The sequence below is a fragment of the Terrapene carolina genome, unplaced genomic scaffold (assembly GCF_002925995.2).
Source record: "Terrapene carolina triunguis isolate 2854851 unplaced genomic scaffold, T_m_triunguis-2.0 Scaffold42, whole genome shotgun sequence".
NCBI lineage: Eukaryota > Metazoa > Chordata > Testudines > Emydidae > Terrapene > Terrapene triunguis.
Genome location: NW_020664393.1, coordinates 13,096,932 through 13,115,116, shown reverse-complemented (window position 1 = coordinate 13,115,116; position 18,185 = coordinate 13,096,932). Strand labels below are relative to the sequence as shown.

Genomic DNA, 18,185 nt, shown 5'->3' with positions numbered 1-18,185 from the left:
ATCCAGCCCTCCACCTCTACATCCTCCTACACCACACCATTCAGTAGATCTGGTGCAAAGTAAAGAAATGAGTTTCTAAAAATAAATTTAGAGTTAATGGTAGGGATGGGGGTTTTGCTGTTATTTTTCATAACTAGAAGTTTCTCCTTCTGCAGAGGCTGAAGAACAAAACCAGCTTCCTCAGAGAAACTCACTGAGAATTGCCTTCTTTTGAAACTGCTACCACCTTCCTTGGTTCCCAATAGGAGTGAAGCCAAGCTGCCCTCAGAGAAAATAATAACCCCCTTAGCCCCCTATGCAGTCAGAAGACAGAGAGGAACACAATGAGGAGCAGGGGAATGGAAGCAGTGGCCATATTAACTGAAGGAAGTTTGTGGTCTCAGTCCCAATGAGAACAATAAAAGATGGCAGCAATTTTGAGATCAGTTCTTCAAGGAATTTGCTACAGAACATTTTTCTTCAGCCTCTACTGAAGAAGAAATTTTCTGTGATGAAAAATAATAACAAAGACAGAATTTCACTGTCGAGAAAACAGAGGTTTTCTCAGTGCTCCAAACAACATCTACTCTTATTTACAGCTATTTTTGGTAGATTATTTCACTTACCGTCTTACTATCAAGTGATATGGAGTATGCATGCATGGATAGGCAAAAAGCCAAAAATGAGTAAGGAAGGAAAATTTTACTCAAACCGTGTACATGAATTCCCCAAGTCAACAAAATAACTGTCACATGGTCTGTCGCATCCAATACCATCTTCTGCGATTAATACCAGCCAGGAGAACTTGGAATTTCTGGAATATATGCACTTGGACAAACACATATCCTGTCACACTGTTAGAGGGAAAGCTGGGGAATATGCATTCCAAATGCCCCAATGAATATAGATATAGAATTGAATGCTATTTGGAGAGCACTGAATCTACAATGAAGTTCTTTGAAAGCACTGCAAAAGGAAAGAGATATTATCTAACTGCATGCTGAACATTTTCAAGTACATGGGAGAGAAAACAGGAAGTTGTTGAAATAAATAAATGGGGGAGTTTTAATCAGCCAAAATTCACTATTCTTGCTCCTATGAGGCTCCTCGTCCACAGGAAAAGTTATTTTTTTTATGCATCCATGATACTAGATACAAGAACAGGGCTAGGGGAGTAACAAGAGGTAAATGAGTAAAAAAGAACAAACTCAGTGTGTCACATTTTCAATGAGGTACACACACACACACACACACACACACACACACACACACACACACACACTCATTTCGTATGCTTCATTTGGTAACAACAAACGAGAATATGCCAAAAAAATTGAGTATCTTTTAGATGTGCAATATCAAATGCTTGCTTACAATTCCTAGTATACACTTCCCTCCCTACCACTACCACACCTAAATACTTCCCACATTAAACAATGATCTAAACTACCACATGTTTCAGAAACACCACAATTATTGTAGTCTATTCCTACAAAATTTCTGGTCCCTATGAATTAGAAATCTGTCAAACAAGGAATCCAAACATATGTCTGGTGTTGTCCTTGTCCTCTCACAGTGCGTCCTTCGAGCTGTCCTCTTTTATGGTGTCTGGCATCAGCAGCAAAAGAAACGAGCCAGCTTCGGAGTCAGGGCAAGGACACAGAAGGAACACTGGCAGTTGCTGATTTTACAGTTATTACCCAAGACAAATGAAAAAAACTGGAACGACCACTAGCAAATTTATTATTTGAAGAGAGAGTCAGAGGCATCACTGTCCACCTCTCAAACCCAAATGAAGCAAAATTATTTCAGGCTGGGCCAACAGTTTCTACAAATGACATGTTTGTAAGCTACATGGGTAGCTATCTATTTATAAAACAAACACTGTATCTCATGGTAGACAGACGATAGCCTAAATCATGGCTCCCATCAAAACCCTGTGAGTCCCCTTTATACTAACAGTCCAATATAACATATAATCCATACTTTAACAAATATTCATCAAGCAAAAATTAATTTCTAATGCAAAGTTAAGTAAAGATCTCTATGAATATTTTCATACATCCTTTGGTGCCAGGATTGTAGAATCCTTGTTAGACAACTTTTCAAAGTACTACACAGATCTATAGTTTTGGTGTCTCCAAATTTATAATCTAAATGAGACTATGTTTAAGTATTTATTCTTAACATAATTTTACTGCACATTAAAGATGCTTATAGACAGATACTATCCCCTCTGTCACAATATTGCATGCCCTGTTTTCCAGAACAAGCTGCTGATCTGACTTCAATTAAAATCCCGGGTCAATGCATCTAACCTGAGATTTAAACGGAAGTTTCCTTGTAAATGTCACCATACGGTAGGTATAACTCCTACTGCACTTTGGGAACAGCACATGCATAGTTAGCCACATGCACCCTCCACAAAATGTAGGAAGGGGCAAAACTGGTTGAGCAGAGCCCAAGTAAAAATTTCATCAAACTAGCAGACTTGCCGGAAAAAAACTATTTCTTCCACTGCTCAATTATATTTAAAATTAAATCAACACAAGAGGGAGAGTTTTCATTTTCAGGCTCAGGTTACATACTCTGGCTAGTCAGTGCATTTACTTTTAAATGCATGTCATCACCTTGTCCAGTACACAGTAATTTCACTTGTCCAGACAAGGTCTTGAGCTATAAGACAATATGATTTTTTCTAGTCTTGTAACAGAACTGGTCAGCTTTGCTTTGGAAATATCATACCAATAGCCTGTGAGAGGAACACTGAAGGGATGTGAAACATGGGGCTCCTAGATGCTACAACAAAAATAATAAATAACAATAATGAGCATTAATAATTACACAAATGCACAGTATATGTGCAGATCAAACACTCATATTTGTAAATATAGTACCTTATAATTTGCATTCTGTGCCTGTTTGTCATACACTACGGAGGTCTTCTAGGTTAACATAGGGCAAGAGAAGTGACATCTATAAAGTCATTCTTCACTCTGAAATTTATTTAAGTAACAAGCTGTAAAATCAACTCACTTTTGGAAAAACAAGTTAGTTGGAGAACTGCTGGGTTTCACCACATATATGAGACTTTCAGTATTACTGTATATACCTTGCTGTTTTAAAACACCCAAAATTTGTCAATATATTCAACAGATATCGTCCCATATCTGTACATACATAACTCCCACACCTGGGAGAGAAATGGGAGGGGGGGGGGAGGAGGGAAAGAACTGATGAGGATGAAACCTGACATTTTCTAGAGTCAAAACAATGAGCAAGGATATAAAGTCCTTTTTTATATAGGATAAGTACAACTCACTTAAACCAGAGACAGATTAGTAACGCAATTCAAGGAAATTGCATACATCTTTCATTATCATTAATGGATGTATAGTATAGTTTCCCATTAATTAACAACATATACTATTACTCAGAATTAATTTAGTAAAAAATTCCAAGGGAGAACATTTTCATTTGATATTCTACATATTAACTTTATTGTCTTAAATGGGAAAGGACATGTATGACCAACAAGATGTGGTAGTTCCGATTAAACAGAAATCATTAAGACACCTTTTGTTTTAGAGTTTTATTGTAGTGTGAGGGGCATTTAACAGGGCTAGAAGTGGTGGTTTTTAAAAATTTTCTTTAGACTTTGCTCTATTTTTAAGACCTTCACTATAGCTAAAATGGATTAACTGAAAGAACTAACAATGATCACATGCTATTATATGGAATGAAATGAGGATTGGAGTATAACAATTAACATTTTAAAGGTGAAGTGACAGGAAAACATTTTTTAAAAGATGGTAAGTAAGGTTTGGCTGGTTCACTTTGCCTGACAAGTGATGTCATTGTTAACACACTGATTAATATATGAACAATTGGGCACCCATGCCTGTAACGTGCTATATAATGCCACAGTTAATTCTAAATCTCTACAATGCTGTGGAAAAATGTTCAGGATTAGTGGGTCTGCTTTTTGTTTATGTTGGGAGGATGTTGGGGGAGAAGAATATAAAAAGGTGAACCAGTACAATGCAGGGTATTTACAGGAAGATTCCTATCCTTATTAACAAAAAATTGAGAGTAAAAGAATTAATCAACACGGATTCATAGAAATCTGACAACTAAAAGATGTGCTCTGGTCTCCTTGAAAATATGCTTCAAGCAAGATCCTTGGCAAAAGTGGAGGACTCTAAGATGGTTGGTTGAGTTGACCGCTCACAGATGTGCCGACATATGGAAGCCAGTGCCAATGCGCTACAACCTGTTGTACAGTGTCAGCAGTATAATGACAGAACAGGTTGAACTCCTGTTAATGGTCATAAGAAGTGAAGGACAACTGTGACAGCCATGTACTTATTACTTAAGCCTATCATTTCATTGCTGATCTTGGGGTCAAGCATTTATATCTTGTACATCAACTAAAAAGATGTTTCTAATCATTATCTACCAGTTAGAATGTAGCTATTTTTTACAATGAAAATTATACAGTACTAGTTAAATATGCGCACCACAAATACTATTTTTGTTAAAGTAACCCAGTTCTTTTAAAGTATAATACTCTTCATATGTATTCTACATTAAGTCACCCTTTATTTTTCAGAATTAAGCAACACTCTAAAAAAAAAATCCACAATTGTAATAAAGTAGTTACAAAGGCAATACATTATCCTGATTTTTAAAAAATAAAATAAAAAACCTTCTCTCCTGTACTTTCTTCACGAGTCATGGGAAAATTAATGACAAAATACTTAAAGATCCTCTCCTCATATGGAAGTGTGTCTGTGCCTCTAAATATTTGTTGTTGCCTCTCTCTGGATCCTTTCTATTTTTGCTGTATCTTTTTTTTTTTTCCTTTCATATGCAGTGTTGTTGTGGCCCTGTCAGTCCCAGGATACTAGAGAGGCAAGTGGGTGAGGTAATATCTTATACACAGAGTTCTTCTTCAGGTCTGGGAAATGTACTCGGAGTGTCACAGTTAAACACTAGGTGGAACAAATTAAATTACCGGTAATAACTTTGCTAGACACTAAAAATCATTGACTGAATAGAGACACTGGATTTACAGTTTATTACAAAAATCAATAACTCACTGACCCAGGTGCCTCTCCCCCACCCTCTGCTTCCTTTCCCCCCTATGACTGGAAGGGTGTTATCAGGCCACTTCACCTTGAATGGTCCCTTGAAATATGTATTAATTACTTATACTAAACAATCTGTTCCACCTTTTATTTAGCTGTGACATTCTGAATAAGTTTCCCAGACCTGAAGAAGATCTCTGTGTAGCTTGAAAGTTGGTCCAATAAAAGACATTATCTCACCCACCTTGCCTCTCTAGTATCTTTTTTGAGACGGACTGTCCAGAACTGAACGGTATTCCAGGTTAGAGCATATCAATTATTTATATTACGGCATTAAAATATTTTCAGTATTGTTTTCTATCCTGTTCTTTATACATCTGAATAAACATTCTGTTTGCTTTGTTTACCACCTCTACAGACAAAGCAAATATTTTCACTGAGCTGTTCAAATGATGTACAGGTCTTCCTCCTGAGCGGTTATAGTTAATTTAGAATCCAGGAACATATACGAGTAGTACAAATTATTCCTGACATCGTGCAACACCTTGCACTTGCCAGCAATTAATTTCATCCAAGTTTGTGCTGCCCATTCACCTAGCTTTGTTAGGTTTTTCTGAAGTTCCTTACAGTGTTCTTTAGTCTAATTTAAGAACGGTGTGTCGCCTACTTATTTTTGCAGTGATGGAAGGGGGTCCACAACACCAACATATGTGGTTTTATGTCAGCAGCACAAGAGGGAAAGGTCAGCCTGATAGGTCCCCTTTTCTCTGCTACAGAGCTACAGAAGTGGAGCAAGTACATTTATGCGAGTCACAGAGACTCTCATAAAAATTCTCTATGGTCACTCAGGAAAGAAGCATCCCTTACAGTCTGATGCTGGGGGAGGGGTTTTGTTTGTTTTAATGAAGTAAGGTGTGTAGTGAAACCTGGGAACTTTTTCAATTAAAAAACAAAGAAAATTGTGGAAAATCCTCAATCCTCCTCCTACAAAAAAGTGTCCTAACAAACTAACAAATAAAGAAAAATGGTTTCTCTTGCCTTCATTCCATGAATCACCTGTAGCATTATCTCAACTTTCCATAAACATTATTTTTCTCAGCAGCCATGATGATGGTGGAATGTTCCAAGCATTCTGTAAGATGTGTCTCCAAAAAGCTCAGTACACGTAAGTGCTTGTAACCTCAATTCACCATATCCCCAGTGAATCCTTCCCTATGCTTTACAATACATCAGGAAAGAGAGAGAGAAAGAGAGATCTCTTCTTCACCAGAAGTAACTTGTTCCACGTCATCCTGGAGACCAGCAATAAAATCTTGTTTAGCAACATTCATGCAGCAAAACAATTAGTTGTATTAGGGGGGGAAGTACAGAGCAGTTTTTCTGATACCTGAAAATACACTCATTGACACTAACCACTCAAGTACTGTAATATTAACTCGGTGCACAAATCTAAACAAAGTAACTGAAGTTTCTTCCACTGATAAAATTATTCAGCCATAACAAATATAGGAAATATTTAGGTCCTCTTAATACATAAATGTTGTGTCAGTCACTAAGTCTCTAGATAAGTCAAAAGTCTGCAGTCCTAATATTCAGAATAGTGGAAAACAAACAGAAGGGCCCTGTAGCTATGCACACAATCTGTCCTAGCAAAACGTCTGACAGCTGCAACACTAACAAAATTAACAGTGGATGAATTAGTACCAGACGCTAAACAGTTGCTATGGAAAGAATCATCCATTTCTTTCTTTTTTCCCCCCCTTCCTCAAGTGATCGACCCACCACCACCATTCCCCCCAAATTAACACTATTGTTTTACATTGTTTTATTATAAATTATCACAAATTACCCCTTTATATACTTAATATACATAAAAGGGTGAAGGTATTCAATGGCCCATCTAGAACTTTAAGACAGGGCTCATAATTTTGAAGGGTCACGCCTCAATTTTTTTTTAACCTTTAGTCAACCAATTTGCACCTCCCCTTCAGGTTACTTTCACTCCTGGCTTCCTGGATGACATTTAGCTTTATTTTTAGAATCAGGGCTTCTTGTCATGGACTGGTAAATGGTACCAGCTCTTTATTTCATCTCTCTACATGTCCTGTTTCCATCCTCAACTGTGCATTCCTGACTCTTCTCCCCCTCAACTCCTTCCTTATTGTTCTTCTTTCCCCCTTAGCCTCTTGAATTCTCTTTCACTAAACACTTCTAGCCTTAGATGGTAGCAAGAGTTCAGAAGTGTTATTTTCAAACAGTTAAGGTATCTAGCTCTGTATTTGGGTATTTAAAGTGGCACTTGGCATCTAAGCAAGTATTTGGGTGCCTCACATCCTACAGGAACATGAAAAAAGCAAAACTAAGCATTCACGTTTGAAAACTGAGTCTCTAGTACCAAACTCTAGAAGGACTGCTAGCATCAGATGTTTAATTATAGCAATGCCGCTCACATCTTACACTAATAGTGTTATTAATTCTCCCAGATAAGAGTGTATCACACACTCTTCTAGAGTATAAAAATTACATTAATACCAATTTTATCCAGATCTACACTTCCCATATGACCTATATCAACACTAGGGAAGAATATCTATTTTTGAGGAACCAACCTTACATCACACATGAAAACAATATTATTAGAGTACAGCATGTTTTCTAGTCAAAAAAGTAGCAGACTTGTATTATTCCTGCCAAGCAGGTACTGTAGTTGTAAACATGAAGAATAAGGAAAATGTATCATGAGTTGCGGAAAGCTTCAGTATTTCACCTACTTAGACTTAAAAATTGCCATTTCACCGTACATTCATAGATTCCAAGGCTAGCAGGGAACAATGTGATCATCTAATCTGACCTCCTGTATAACACAGACCAAAATAATTCCTGGAGCACATCTTTTAGAAAAATATCCTATCTTGTTTTAAAGTTACCAGTGTTAAAGAATCCACTACAACCCTTGGTAAATTGTTCCAGTGGTTTGTAAATGACCATTATGTAAAGTATATTTACATTCTGGAGGGTCATGACAAACAGATCACAACTTCCCACCTTCACAATCATCATGCAACTCAGAAGGAACTAGTCAAGTGAAATCCAGTTAGGGTCATCACTGTAGGCACAGTATACTTCTCTTGCTGAAGAAAGATCCATTATACTAGACCAACAAATTGTGGACTGAGACACTGGCCTCCGGTGCAGGGAGGGGGACATCACATTTAAAAATCTTTGCTGAAGCACTCCAAGTCCTCATACTCCTATATATATGCATCCATATAAGAACTAACAGGTAATCTCATCCCACACAGCTACAAGACTATACCTCCTGTGGATGATAATTCTTCTCTTACTTCCTGAGAGGAGAATGCACTGGGTTCACCAGACCACAAACCCAGAGTATTTTTTCAATGTAGTGTTTCTTCTTCTTCTTCTTCTTCTTCTTCTTGTTTTTTTCCCCCCCACTAGAAGTTATTTGGACTTTTACCTTCTTGAAACCGTTCACGTTTCAGCTACTTCAAATTCAACAAACTTTCTTTTCCCAAATTAAAGATGAATAGATCTACTCTTCTTTCTAATTTGCAGTTACTGTCGGGGGAAAAGGGATTTCAAAATAAAGAAAACTTCTGAAATCAATTTAGCAATCCATACGTAACAGAATAGAGTATGTTAGGTTGTTTATTTTCAGTAAAAAATATTTTGTGGATGATTCCATCTGTTTTTCTTATAGATGAGGTAAAATTATGTAAAAGGAAAAACTGCATTTTTGTTAATTCATCCTGTTTTAAGTTATTTCAAGTAGCATTGGCTATAAATTTAGAACAAATCTTCACAATAGTTAGTTTCAATTACAGCTTCTTCTTCCATTCTCGTACGCTGACTAATATTTCAGAGCACCAGCCAGTTAATACTACCTTCAAAATACTGTTACCATGCTCCAAATAAAGTAGGCTGACATCTAGTTTCCAGTTTATAGCCAGCCATTCTCTAATCAGGCAATCTGATCTAGAACGAACTAGTAGGCCACTAATTAGCTTTGGCAAATCACTACTGCTATATTTCCAGTGTTTTAAAGTAGACTTCAATAAACAAGCCTACCACCATTTGATGTAGTGACATCTTACGACATTAAAAACAAAATGTATGGTCTTAATACAAATCCAATATTTTCTTGTTTATAAATTTTTGCTAACAGACTCAGGGAGCAAATTTTTAGTAGGTTAACAATTTTTTTCTATTAAAAGTAACTGTTGAGCCCAAAAAAGTGTATAATTAAAAAAATATCTTACAGATTATGTATTTTTAGAAATATCAGGGCTTTCCTTTTTCTTTGTTGGAGGTCCTTAGTAATAATTTTGGAGGACCTACAGAGTGATGTCACACACAAGGTTGTCAAACTTGCTTTCTAAATGCAACTTTACCTCCATCAAACTGAGGGAGGGGGGATGATGATTCTATGACAATCTTAGCTGAATCCTACACTAAGAGAGAATTTAGCTTCCTCTTCATCTCAGTTCTGTGGTAGGGGAGAGATTAAGCTCAAATAATAACCATTTCTATTCAGACCTTCTCTTGCCAAGGACCTCCAGCTGAGAGGAAGTGAGGACTGGATAGTCTTCATATTTCAAAATGTAAAAAAAAACAAACAAAAAAGGAGAACTTCTTAAAGAAAGAAAGCTTGAAGACCCATTCATATATAATAAAGGAGCAAAAAAAGGACAAAATCCAACATTTTGTTTTAGCTTCATATCTTTCCTTTAAATATACTGTAAAATATAACAAAGAGTAAGGGCTCTTTGATATATTTTAATGTTTCATTAAATGTAATTAATATTAGTAATTTCTGAAATGTAAATTACTAAAAATGTTCTAAATTCCAAATACTAAGCATACTAACAATCTTTTCAGAAAGAATTAACTGATTCTAGTTCTAATTAAGAGTTATACCAAAATTAAGGTATAATTAGAACCTGAAACATAATTCAATTTTTTAAAAAATAACCTGCAATATTTCTCAGCCCATAAATTAAATGGATTTGTTTTAATTGCAAGTCAAAAGAGTGCAAAAAATAAAAAAGTGTGGCCATTTGGAGCCAGCATAGTCAAGTGGTAAAGCAATGTGTTATCTTGTGGGGTCTGAGTGTTTGGAATTAATTCCTTCATGCCTGGGTAAACATGGGCTGATGTTCTGAAGAAAGCATATTCCACTTTTGAGCCAAAGGATCACCCTACACTTATCTCTAATGATATTTTCCAGATGGGGCCCAAAGGAGGCATATGTTCATCATCTTCATTACAGAAGCAAGAGTAGTAAGGAGGATGGAAATAAGAGTCCATACCGATTTACAAAAGGTACAAATGGGAGTGTACTTTTCTTATGCACTACTATACAACCTCCAAGTCAACTTTGAAAAAGTAATTCCAGGCCTTTAATTTATACTGTGATTTAAGCTTCTTTTATTATTGTGGTCTAGTATTGACTGCTGCCCACTAACTTTTTTCATAAGATTTTTGCTGCCCGTTGACATTGAAGTTGAGAAGCTCCATTGTGCAGAGTGAAATTAAACATAATGTTATATAACAGACAGAAACCGCTCCCAAGCCATTCTTATTTATTAGCTTAATAAGAGTGCCTTTCATTCATTTGGCTATCCTTTTATTGGAGCAAAACTTCAGAAATCAAATAGTTTATTTTGCCAACATCACATTTTCTGACGTTGATTGTTTTTAATCATTTTCAGTAAATATTACTAGATAATTTCAATCACTAGCTATAGAACGTTGCCATATAATGAGATAATTTCCTAGCTAACTATTAAAATGTCTCTCTGATGAAGGTTCCATATCTCAATGAGATCAAAGAATCAGCTTATTGGTAGACCTGTGACAATAATCTCTACTAAACTGACAGTAGTCAGGTTACTAAAACTAAAAGACTGCACTGTTCAGACTATTTTATTGACATTATTTGAAGTGGGCGTGGTATATAAAAATCACTGCACCTTCTGTTGGTCAGATAGATATACCCAGTCAACCCCAGTTTTAAATGGCTTTCTAAAATATAAGAATTTGAAGAGGGGACTGAACTGTTGTTGTAACACAAGCTTCAACAATGATGATAGCTTACTGTATTAAGCAATTTCTGTGTTTTTTGATCAGTCTTAACTAGGAATGCTATGATCTTGTTCACTAAAATCTTTTAATGAAGCAAAGCATTATCTTTAATAATAATTCCTGTATGAGACTAAGCTCTTATTCTATGTTTGCAATATAGATGTTCTGTTTTCTAAAATGCAGGACACTTTTGTTCTAGAGCAGGAACTGCAGAATTACACTAAATAAATTAATGTACATTCATCTGAATTAAATGAAGTAGACTTTTTTTAGCTGGAGAATTTATTCCAGTTTATCTAGAATTTAACCTGTGAGGACCAGACAATAGTAATACAACATATTTGTGGATACAAGGCTCTATTACTCCAATTCCCTCTTTGCCAGGCTCATAAGTAGCTAGATGTCTATTTCGTAGCTTACTGAGAATGTGCAGCAACAAGGAATTCTCACTGGTTAGGGCCATCACAATCACATAAATAAATAAAAATGCCAGGGTGGAACTCAGTGTTTATACTTTTAAAACAGAACAATTTTTTTATGGAACCATTTAAATAAAATAAATATTTTTTTCTAGGTTCCAGACTTGCAAACTCAGTTGAGTTTGCTGAATGTCAGCCTGTTTTCTTTCTGGCTCATGCATCACCATCAGGAACAAAGGATTCTGCAAGTCAAATGCTGCCCTTTGTTATACCTGTGCAGCCGTCTGTTGACTTCAGTGGGGTTGCACAAGTGTAACTGAACACACAATTTCCTGCTAATGGGGACTTGGCTAACAGTTCTAGTATTGACGCATGAGCCAGAAAAGAATCAGAATCTCTCTCGGAGTTGTGTTTGTTCTACAGGGCAACAGGTGTAAAAAGTAGTGATAAGAGTAAGTTTTTACTAAAGTCAGCAGCGATCATTCTAAATAACAAAAAGCTGATCAGGTGATTAAGGTAACATTTTTACACAGTCACTGTAAAGTGCAGGCCTGATCTAAAATTCAGCACTGCTGGTTTTAAAAATGTTTAACACTATTGAATGTGTTACACTGCTTGAAGCCTTGAATTATCCGTTATCTGTGTGTGCGCGCACACACACACACACGCACACACACAAGCTGTCATTTAAGAATACCTCCATCTTGTCTGAAGTTGACAGGTGATCATACTTTTGCTGAGGCAGGCCCCACAGTATGAAATTTGCTTCCTCCAAAATGTTCTATTTCATCCCTCACCACTTTATAAAAGCATGCTATTGTTTCCCTCTCACCCCTCAGATATATACAGAATAGTTGTTGGCCCCATATTTAGTAATTTTCCTTCTAATCCCTTTGCTGAAAATAATAATAATAATAATAATAATAATAATCCTCATCTGTTTCGAGAAATTTCTGTGAAGTGTTGTATGTTTATATTATTATATCACATTTTGTTTTTATAAAGTGGGAAAGTATCCCATATGCTTTTTAGAGGGTAAAGAATGCTATATATGCAAGATGGCTGTTTTTATTTAAATCCAGTAAATATGCATTTGATATTCTCTTCTACAGTACAAACACCAAATGAAAATCAAGTACAATAAAAAGTGCACCAGGCACCTTTGCAGGCAAAATTTGAGAGCAAAATAATGCCCAGGGGGAAAGGGGGAGAAAGAACAGGAAAATAATGCAGGGCTGCTTACCTGAAATGGTCAATCCTGCTTCAGTTTAAAAGCTACGTGTGGCTGTACAAGATACTAGAAGTTTAGGGCAAAGTGAGCCACTCACCATGGTCAACTGTATGTCACTACCCAAAAGAGTTTTTTTAGCTCACAACTATTTCATACCAGTGCTGGTTTCTGATCAAAATAAAAAGCTTTGGGGTACTGGAGGATTTCACAGAGTTCTTTTTTTGTGCACAGGTGCAAGCAAGAACTGTAGAGGGCTCATTACAACTTGTTACTATAATAATAGGTGTTCTCACATAAAGGCATTGAGTGGTGTACAATAATTTCACAGCAAATAAAATTACCACCACATTATAATATTTCATACTTTTTTAAAATGTGAATTGCAACTGTATTGCTCTACATTGCTCTATCATAACCTACAGATTATTTTACTTACAGTGTAGTCCTTTAAACATTTAACTTTTAAATTTGATCCAGTTATAGCACTTCTACAGGTGTTTTAAAAAATAAATTTGTCTGTCCACAATTAAACACACCCATAAAGCAACACTGTGAACATTTTCCACCCTAAGAAACATGCATTTCTTTAGGGCTTGCAAGTTCTTCTCAATCTGGAGCCATATGCCATCTCAATAGTGCTTCAAGTCCTTGCTTGCTAGGCCCTTTTAGTTTTGGATCAAAGCCAAAGCAAAACATCATAGCACAGGATTCACATTTAAAAGCTTAAACACTTTAAAAAAAAAACCACATACATACATACATACATTTGACACAGGGTAGCCACTATCCATGTATTTTATTCCTACTATATTACCTTCCCAGAAGCCTGAAAATTAAATCTTTTTAATGACTTTTTTCTTAGCTTCTACCCACCACCTGTTCTTTAAAAAGCCCATTGCAATTAATTGGAGTTCAAGCCAAAATACTGAATGTATAAGGATAAATGCCAACTAAATCTGTGTAAGTTATGCACAAATAGTTTAAGTGTTTTAACATCCAGGAAGGAAAGTAATTGTTTAGAGTGGTCAAAAGAGGTTTAACTAGAATGAATGGGATTAAATTTAACAAAGAAAAATTGTGCTGAATATTAGAAAAATGTCCAAAGCGTGAAATCTATTAGATTGTAAGGGGCAAAGTCAGACAGACAGATGCAACTCCCACTGGCTTCAATATGAGTGATACACCTAAATGAGGGATACCACCATCCAAGTGTCTCCCAAGTAGCAACAGTCCCATCACTTGAGTTATTTAAAACTGAGTGAAGAATATACTACTGCACTGAAAGCAAGGAGTAGTGACTTAGCATATCTTGAAATATTATTAATAATGTCAGATTATGGGCTTATATTTTAGTCTGACCCACATTAATCAATAAATTAATATTTTTTAAATACTAGAGATTGCACCCTTTGTAACTTCATTAAAAACAAAACTATTGATTGCACTTACTTTTGACAGAGCTGGCTGAACAAAACTTTGGGAGAAAGAGGGCCTTTGCCAGCTTCCCTCATACTGTGAAGGAACAAGAACATGGCTGAAGTCAAAGGTCCAGGGCTTGAGAGGTTCACCACCAAAGGATCCTTTGGAACAAAGTTGAATTATGTATCAGTAACATGGATGCCATTAGCTGATATAACTGATGCACAAGACTTGTTTTGTAATTAATACATTTACACTAAAGATCAATGTAACTGATAGTAAGGCTTAAAAAATTTAACTCAATGGTTAGTAATTTATACATTAAATTTCAGAAGTTTAGTTTATCCTGACTGAATCTTAGTCAAAGAAAAATCCCATATACACCTTTGTTTCTTAAAAGAATAGCTTCAGAATCAAGCAACTTTTCATACGGACATATAAATTGATGGTTAGTATTAATTCGGGAAGGTGGGAGGGGAAAGTGGCTTACTAACTGAAGACTGAAGTGAAATTTAATATAAAACTTAGTGAAACATATAGTAATGAATTCATTAGCTTGGTTTTCACATACAGATATATTCCTCATTAAACGTTCAGAAGGTCTAGATCTGTCCCATTTCATTTTTTCTCTTTTTTATGTCAATTGCATTTATAGGGTGGGTTTGTGATGTTGGAATAATCCTGTCAGGTACTTTAGCACCTCAAGTATTGTCAGCACAGCATCTATCACATTTCTCACTTCTTTCATCTAAGTCTGGCTTCCCAAATTCAAATCTTGAGTAAGAAACCACACCAAGATGAAGTCAAAGGAAGCAAACAATATAGCTCAGCTCTTATTTCTCTTCCCTGGGTTTTGTACATTCTTGTGCTATAGTATTTTAGTAGACATCAGATTTTGTAATTTGTAATTTTTCCTCACCTTCTATCTCCTATTTGCAAAGCAATAGCTATTACGAAGGAAGGGAAGTAATCTAAAATTATATGACCACCCACCAAACACATTACTGTAACAGACAGATGAATTATTTGGTAGCAGTACAATTAACTATATCTTTCCTATAAAATTAACTATTTCCTTTATTTTAGACTTCTGGGACATCAGAGTTGGCTATTACGGGCCCCTCCCCATTTTCACCAAAACTAGCTGTCAAGCATATACGAGTCTTCTTCTAGCCTTAGTCCCATCTTTATCGGGTTAGCTCTTGGAGTTCTCCTTCTCCATTCCAGTCTGTCTTGAAACAGTTCCTCAGAAACTCCACAGCTAATCAAATCCTTTTGTATGACATCCATCCATCCATCCATCCAACTGGGGTCTTCCAACCCTTCTTTGACCCTTCACTTAGAAGTTTAACACCCGGTTTTCTATGCATTCTTCCAGTCTTCTTTTCACATGCCGAAACAATCTAGGACTGGATTCCCTCCACTTTCCTATAATAGGTATCATCTTTATTCTTTCCCTAATTTGTTTGTTCCAAACATGGTTCATCCTTGTAACTCCAAGGATCCATCTTAACATTTTCACTTCCACTATATTCAAGATATGTGCCTGTCTCTTCCTCAGTGCCCAACAGTCAGACCCATACAAAAGTACAGGCATAAATTACCATCTTGTAGAACTTTGGAGAATGTCTGTCAAATTGAAAACTATCACAGATCACTCTGCTCATTTCTCTCCATTTAGACAATGCCTTTTCTGTTCTTAACAGTTAATAAATGCAAAGTAATGCACATCAGAAAGCATAATCCAGCTATACATACAAAAAGATGAGCTCTAAATTAGCGGTTACCACTCAAGAAAGAGTGCTTGGAGTCACTGTGTATAGTTCTCTGAAAACAACTGTTCAATGTACAGCAGCAGTCAAAAAAAGCTAACAATGTTAGGAATCACTAGGAAAGGGACAGATAACAAAACAGTAAATATCATAATGCCACTATATAAATCCATGGTACATACATACCTTGAATTCTGCATGCAGTTCTGGTTGCCTCATCTCAAAAAAAGATATATTAGAATTGAAAAAGACAGAGAGACGGGCAACAAAAATTATTAAAGCTATGAAACAGCTTCCATATGAAAAGAGATTAAAAAGACGGACTTTTCAGCTTGGAAGAGAGACATTTAAGGGGGGATATGATAGAGGTCTATAAAATCATGAATGGTGTGGAGAAAGCAGATAAGGAAGTGTTATTTACTCCTTCGTGTAACACAAGAATGAAAATCTCAAACCAATGAAATTAATAGGCAGATTTAAAACAAACAAAAGGAAATACTTCTTCACACAATACACAGTCAACCTGTGGAACTCACTGCCTTGGGATGCTGTGAAGGCCAAAAGTATAACTGGGTTAAAAAAAGAATTAGATAAGTTCATGGAGGATAAGTCCATCAATGAGTATTAGCCAAGATGGTCAGGGATGCAATCCCATGATCCGGGTGTCCCCAGCCTCTGAACGCCAGAAGCTGGGAGTGGATCACAGAGGATGGATCACTCAATAATTGCCCTGTTCTGTTCATTCCCTCTGAAGCACTTGGCATTGGCCCCATCAGAAGACAGGATACTGGGCTAGATGGAGCATTGATCTGACCCAGTATGGCCGCTCTTATGTTGTTGAGTTCACTATTATCTTATATTATTGCATCTAGGTCCCTAAATTCTGTACCTTTGGTAGTGGCTGGCCTTCAGACTTACAATCTTGTTATCTTTCTGCAAGGTATCATAGAATCTATAGACCATATACTCTTATGGTCTTGCTCTGGAAGGACAGGCAGGGAAAAAAGGGAGGAGGTGTTGCCTTATATATTAAAAATGTATACACTTGGACTGAGGTTGAGATGGAAATAGGAGACAGACTTGTTGAAAGTGTCTGGGTAAGGATAAAAGGGGTAAAAAACAAGGGTGATGTCATGGTAGGGGTCTACTACAGACCACCTAACCAAGAAGAAGAGGTCAATGAGGCTTTTTTTTAAAACAACTAACAACATCATCCAAAGCACAGGACTTGGTGATGATAGGGGAAGGAATGCCAGTGAAAATGAGGTAGGATCAGAGGCTAAAATAGGGAAAGAACAAGTTAAAAATTACTTAGACAAGTTAGATGTCTTCAGGTCACCAGTGCCTAATGAAATATGTCCTAGAATACTCAAGGAGTTGACAGAGGAGATATATGAGCCATAAATTAAATAAATTAATGGAGATATCCTATCTCCTAGAAATGGAAGAGACCTTGAAAGGTCATCAAGTCCAGCCCCCTGCCTTCATTAGCAGGACCAAGTACTGATTTTGCCCCAGATCCCTAAGTTGCCCCCTCAAGGATTGAACTCATAACCCTGGGTTTAGCAAGCCAATGCTCAAACCACTGAGCTATCCCTCCCCCCCATTAGCGATTATCTTTGAAAAGTCATGGAAGACGGGAGAGATTCCAGAAGACTGGAAAAGGGCAAATATAGTGCCAATAGGGAAATGAGGACAACCCAGGGAATTACAGACCAGTCAGCTTAATTTCTGTACCCGGAAAGATAATGGAGCAATTAATTAAGCAATCAATTTACAAACATCTAGATGATAATAAGGTGATAAGTAACAGTCAGCATGGATTTGTGAAGAACAAATCGTGTCAAACCAAACTGATAGCTTTCTTTGACAGGGTAACAAGCCTTGTGAATAGGGTGAAAGTGGTAGATGTTGTATATCTTGACTTTAGCAAAGCTTTGAATACTGTCTCACATAACCTTCTCATTAAAAAAAACAAACAAACAAAAAAAAACATAGGGAAATGCAACCTAGATGGAGCTACTATAAGGTGGGTGCATAACTGGTTGGAAAATCGTTCCCAGAGAGTAGTTATCAGTGGTTCACAGTCATGCTGGAAGGGCATAACAAGTGGGGTCCTGCAGGGATCAGTTTTGGGTCTGGTTCTGTTCAATATCTTCATCAATGATTT

At 36.5% G+C, this 18,185-nt stretch overlaps 1 protein-coding gene across 4 annotated transcripts in view; it reads right to left on the bottom strand.

Annotated features, from left to right (window-relative positions):
- USP45 (ubiquitin specific peptidase 45) overlaps positions 1 to 18,185 on the bottom strand; it is an 85,871-nt gene that overhangs the window by 32,708 nt on the left and 34,978 nt on the right. Inside the window, exons 8-10 of one of the 4 annotated variants that reach the window (XR_002908028.3) lie at positions 14,274 to 14,404; positions 2,877 to 2,975; positions 1,256 to 1,617 (exon numbers count right to left, since the gene is read on the bottom strand). Coding sequence is in view for 2 of the 4 variants with exons in the window: in XM_024198422.2 (XP_024054190.1) it covers positions 14,274 to 14,404 (131 nt within the window). In the remaining 2 variants the exon portion in view is untranslated. Of the gene's footprint in view, positions 1 to 1,255; positions 1,618 to 2,876; positions 2,976 to 14,273; positions 14,405 to 18,185 lie in introns of those variants that run through there. The other 3 variants (XR_002908027.1, XM_024198422.2, XM_024198424.2) reach the window with 3 other exon arrangements.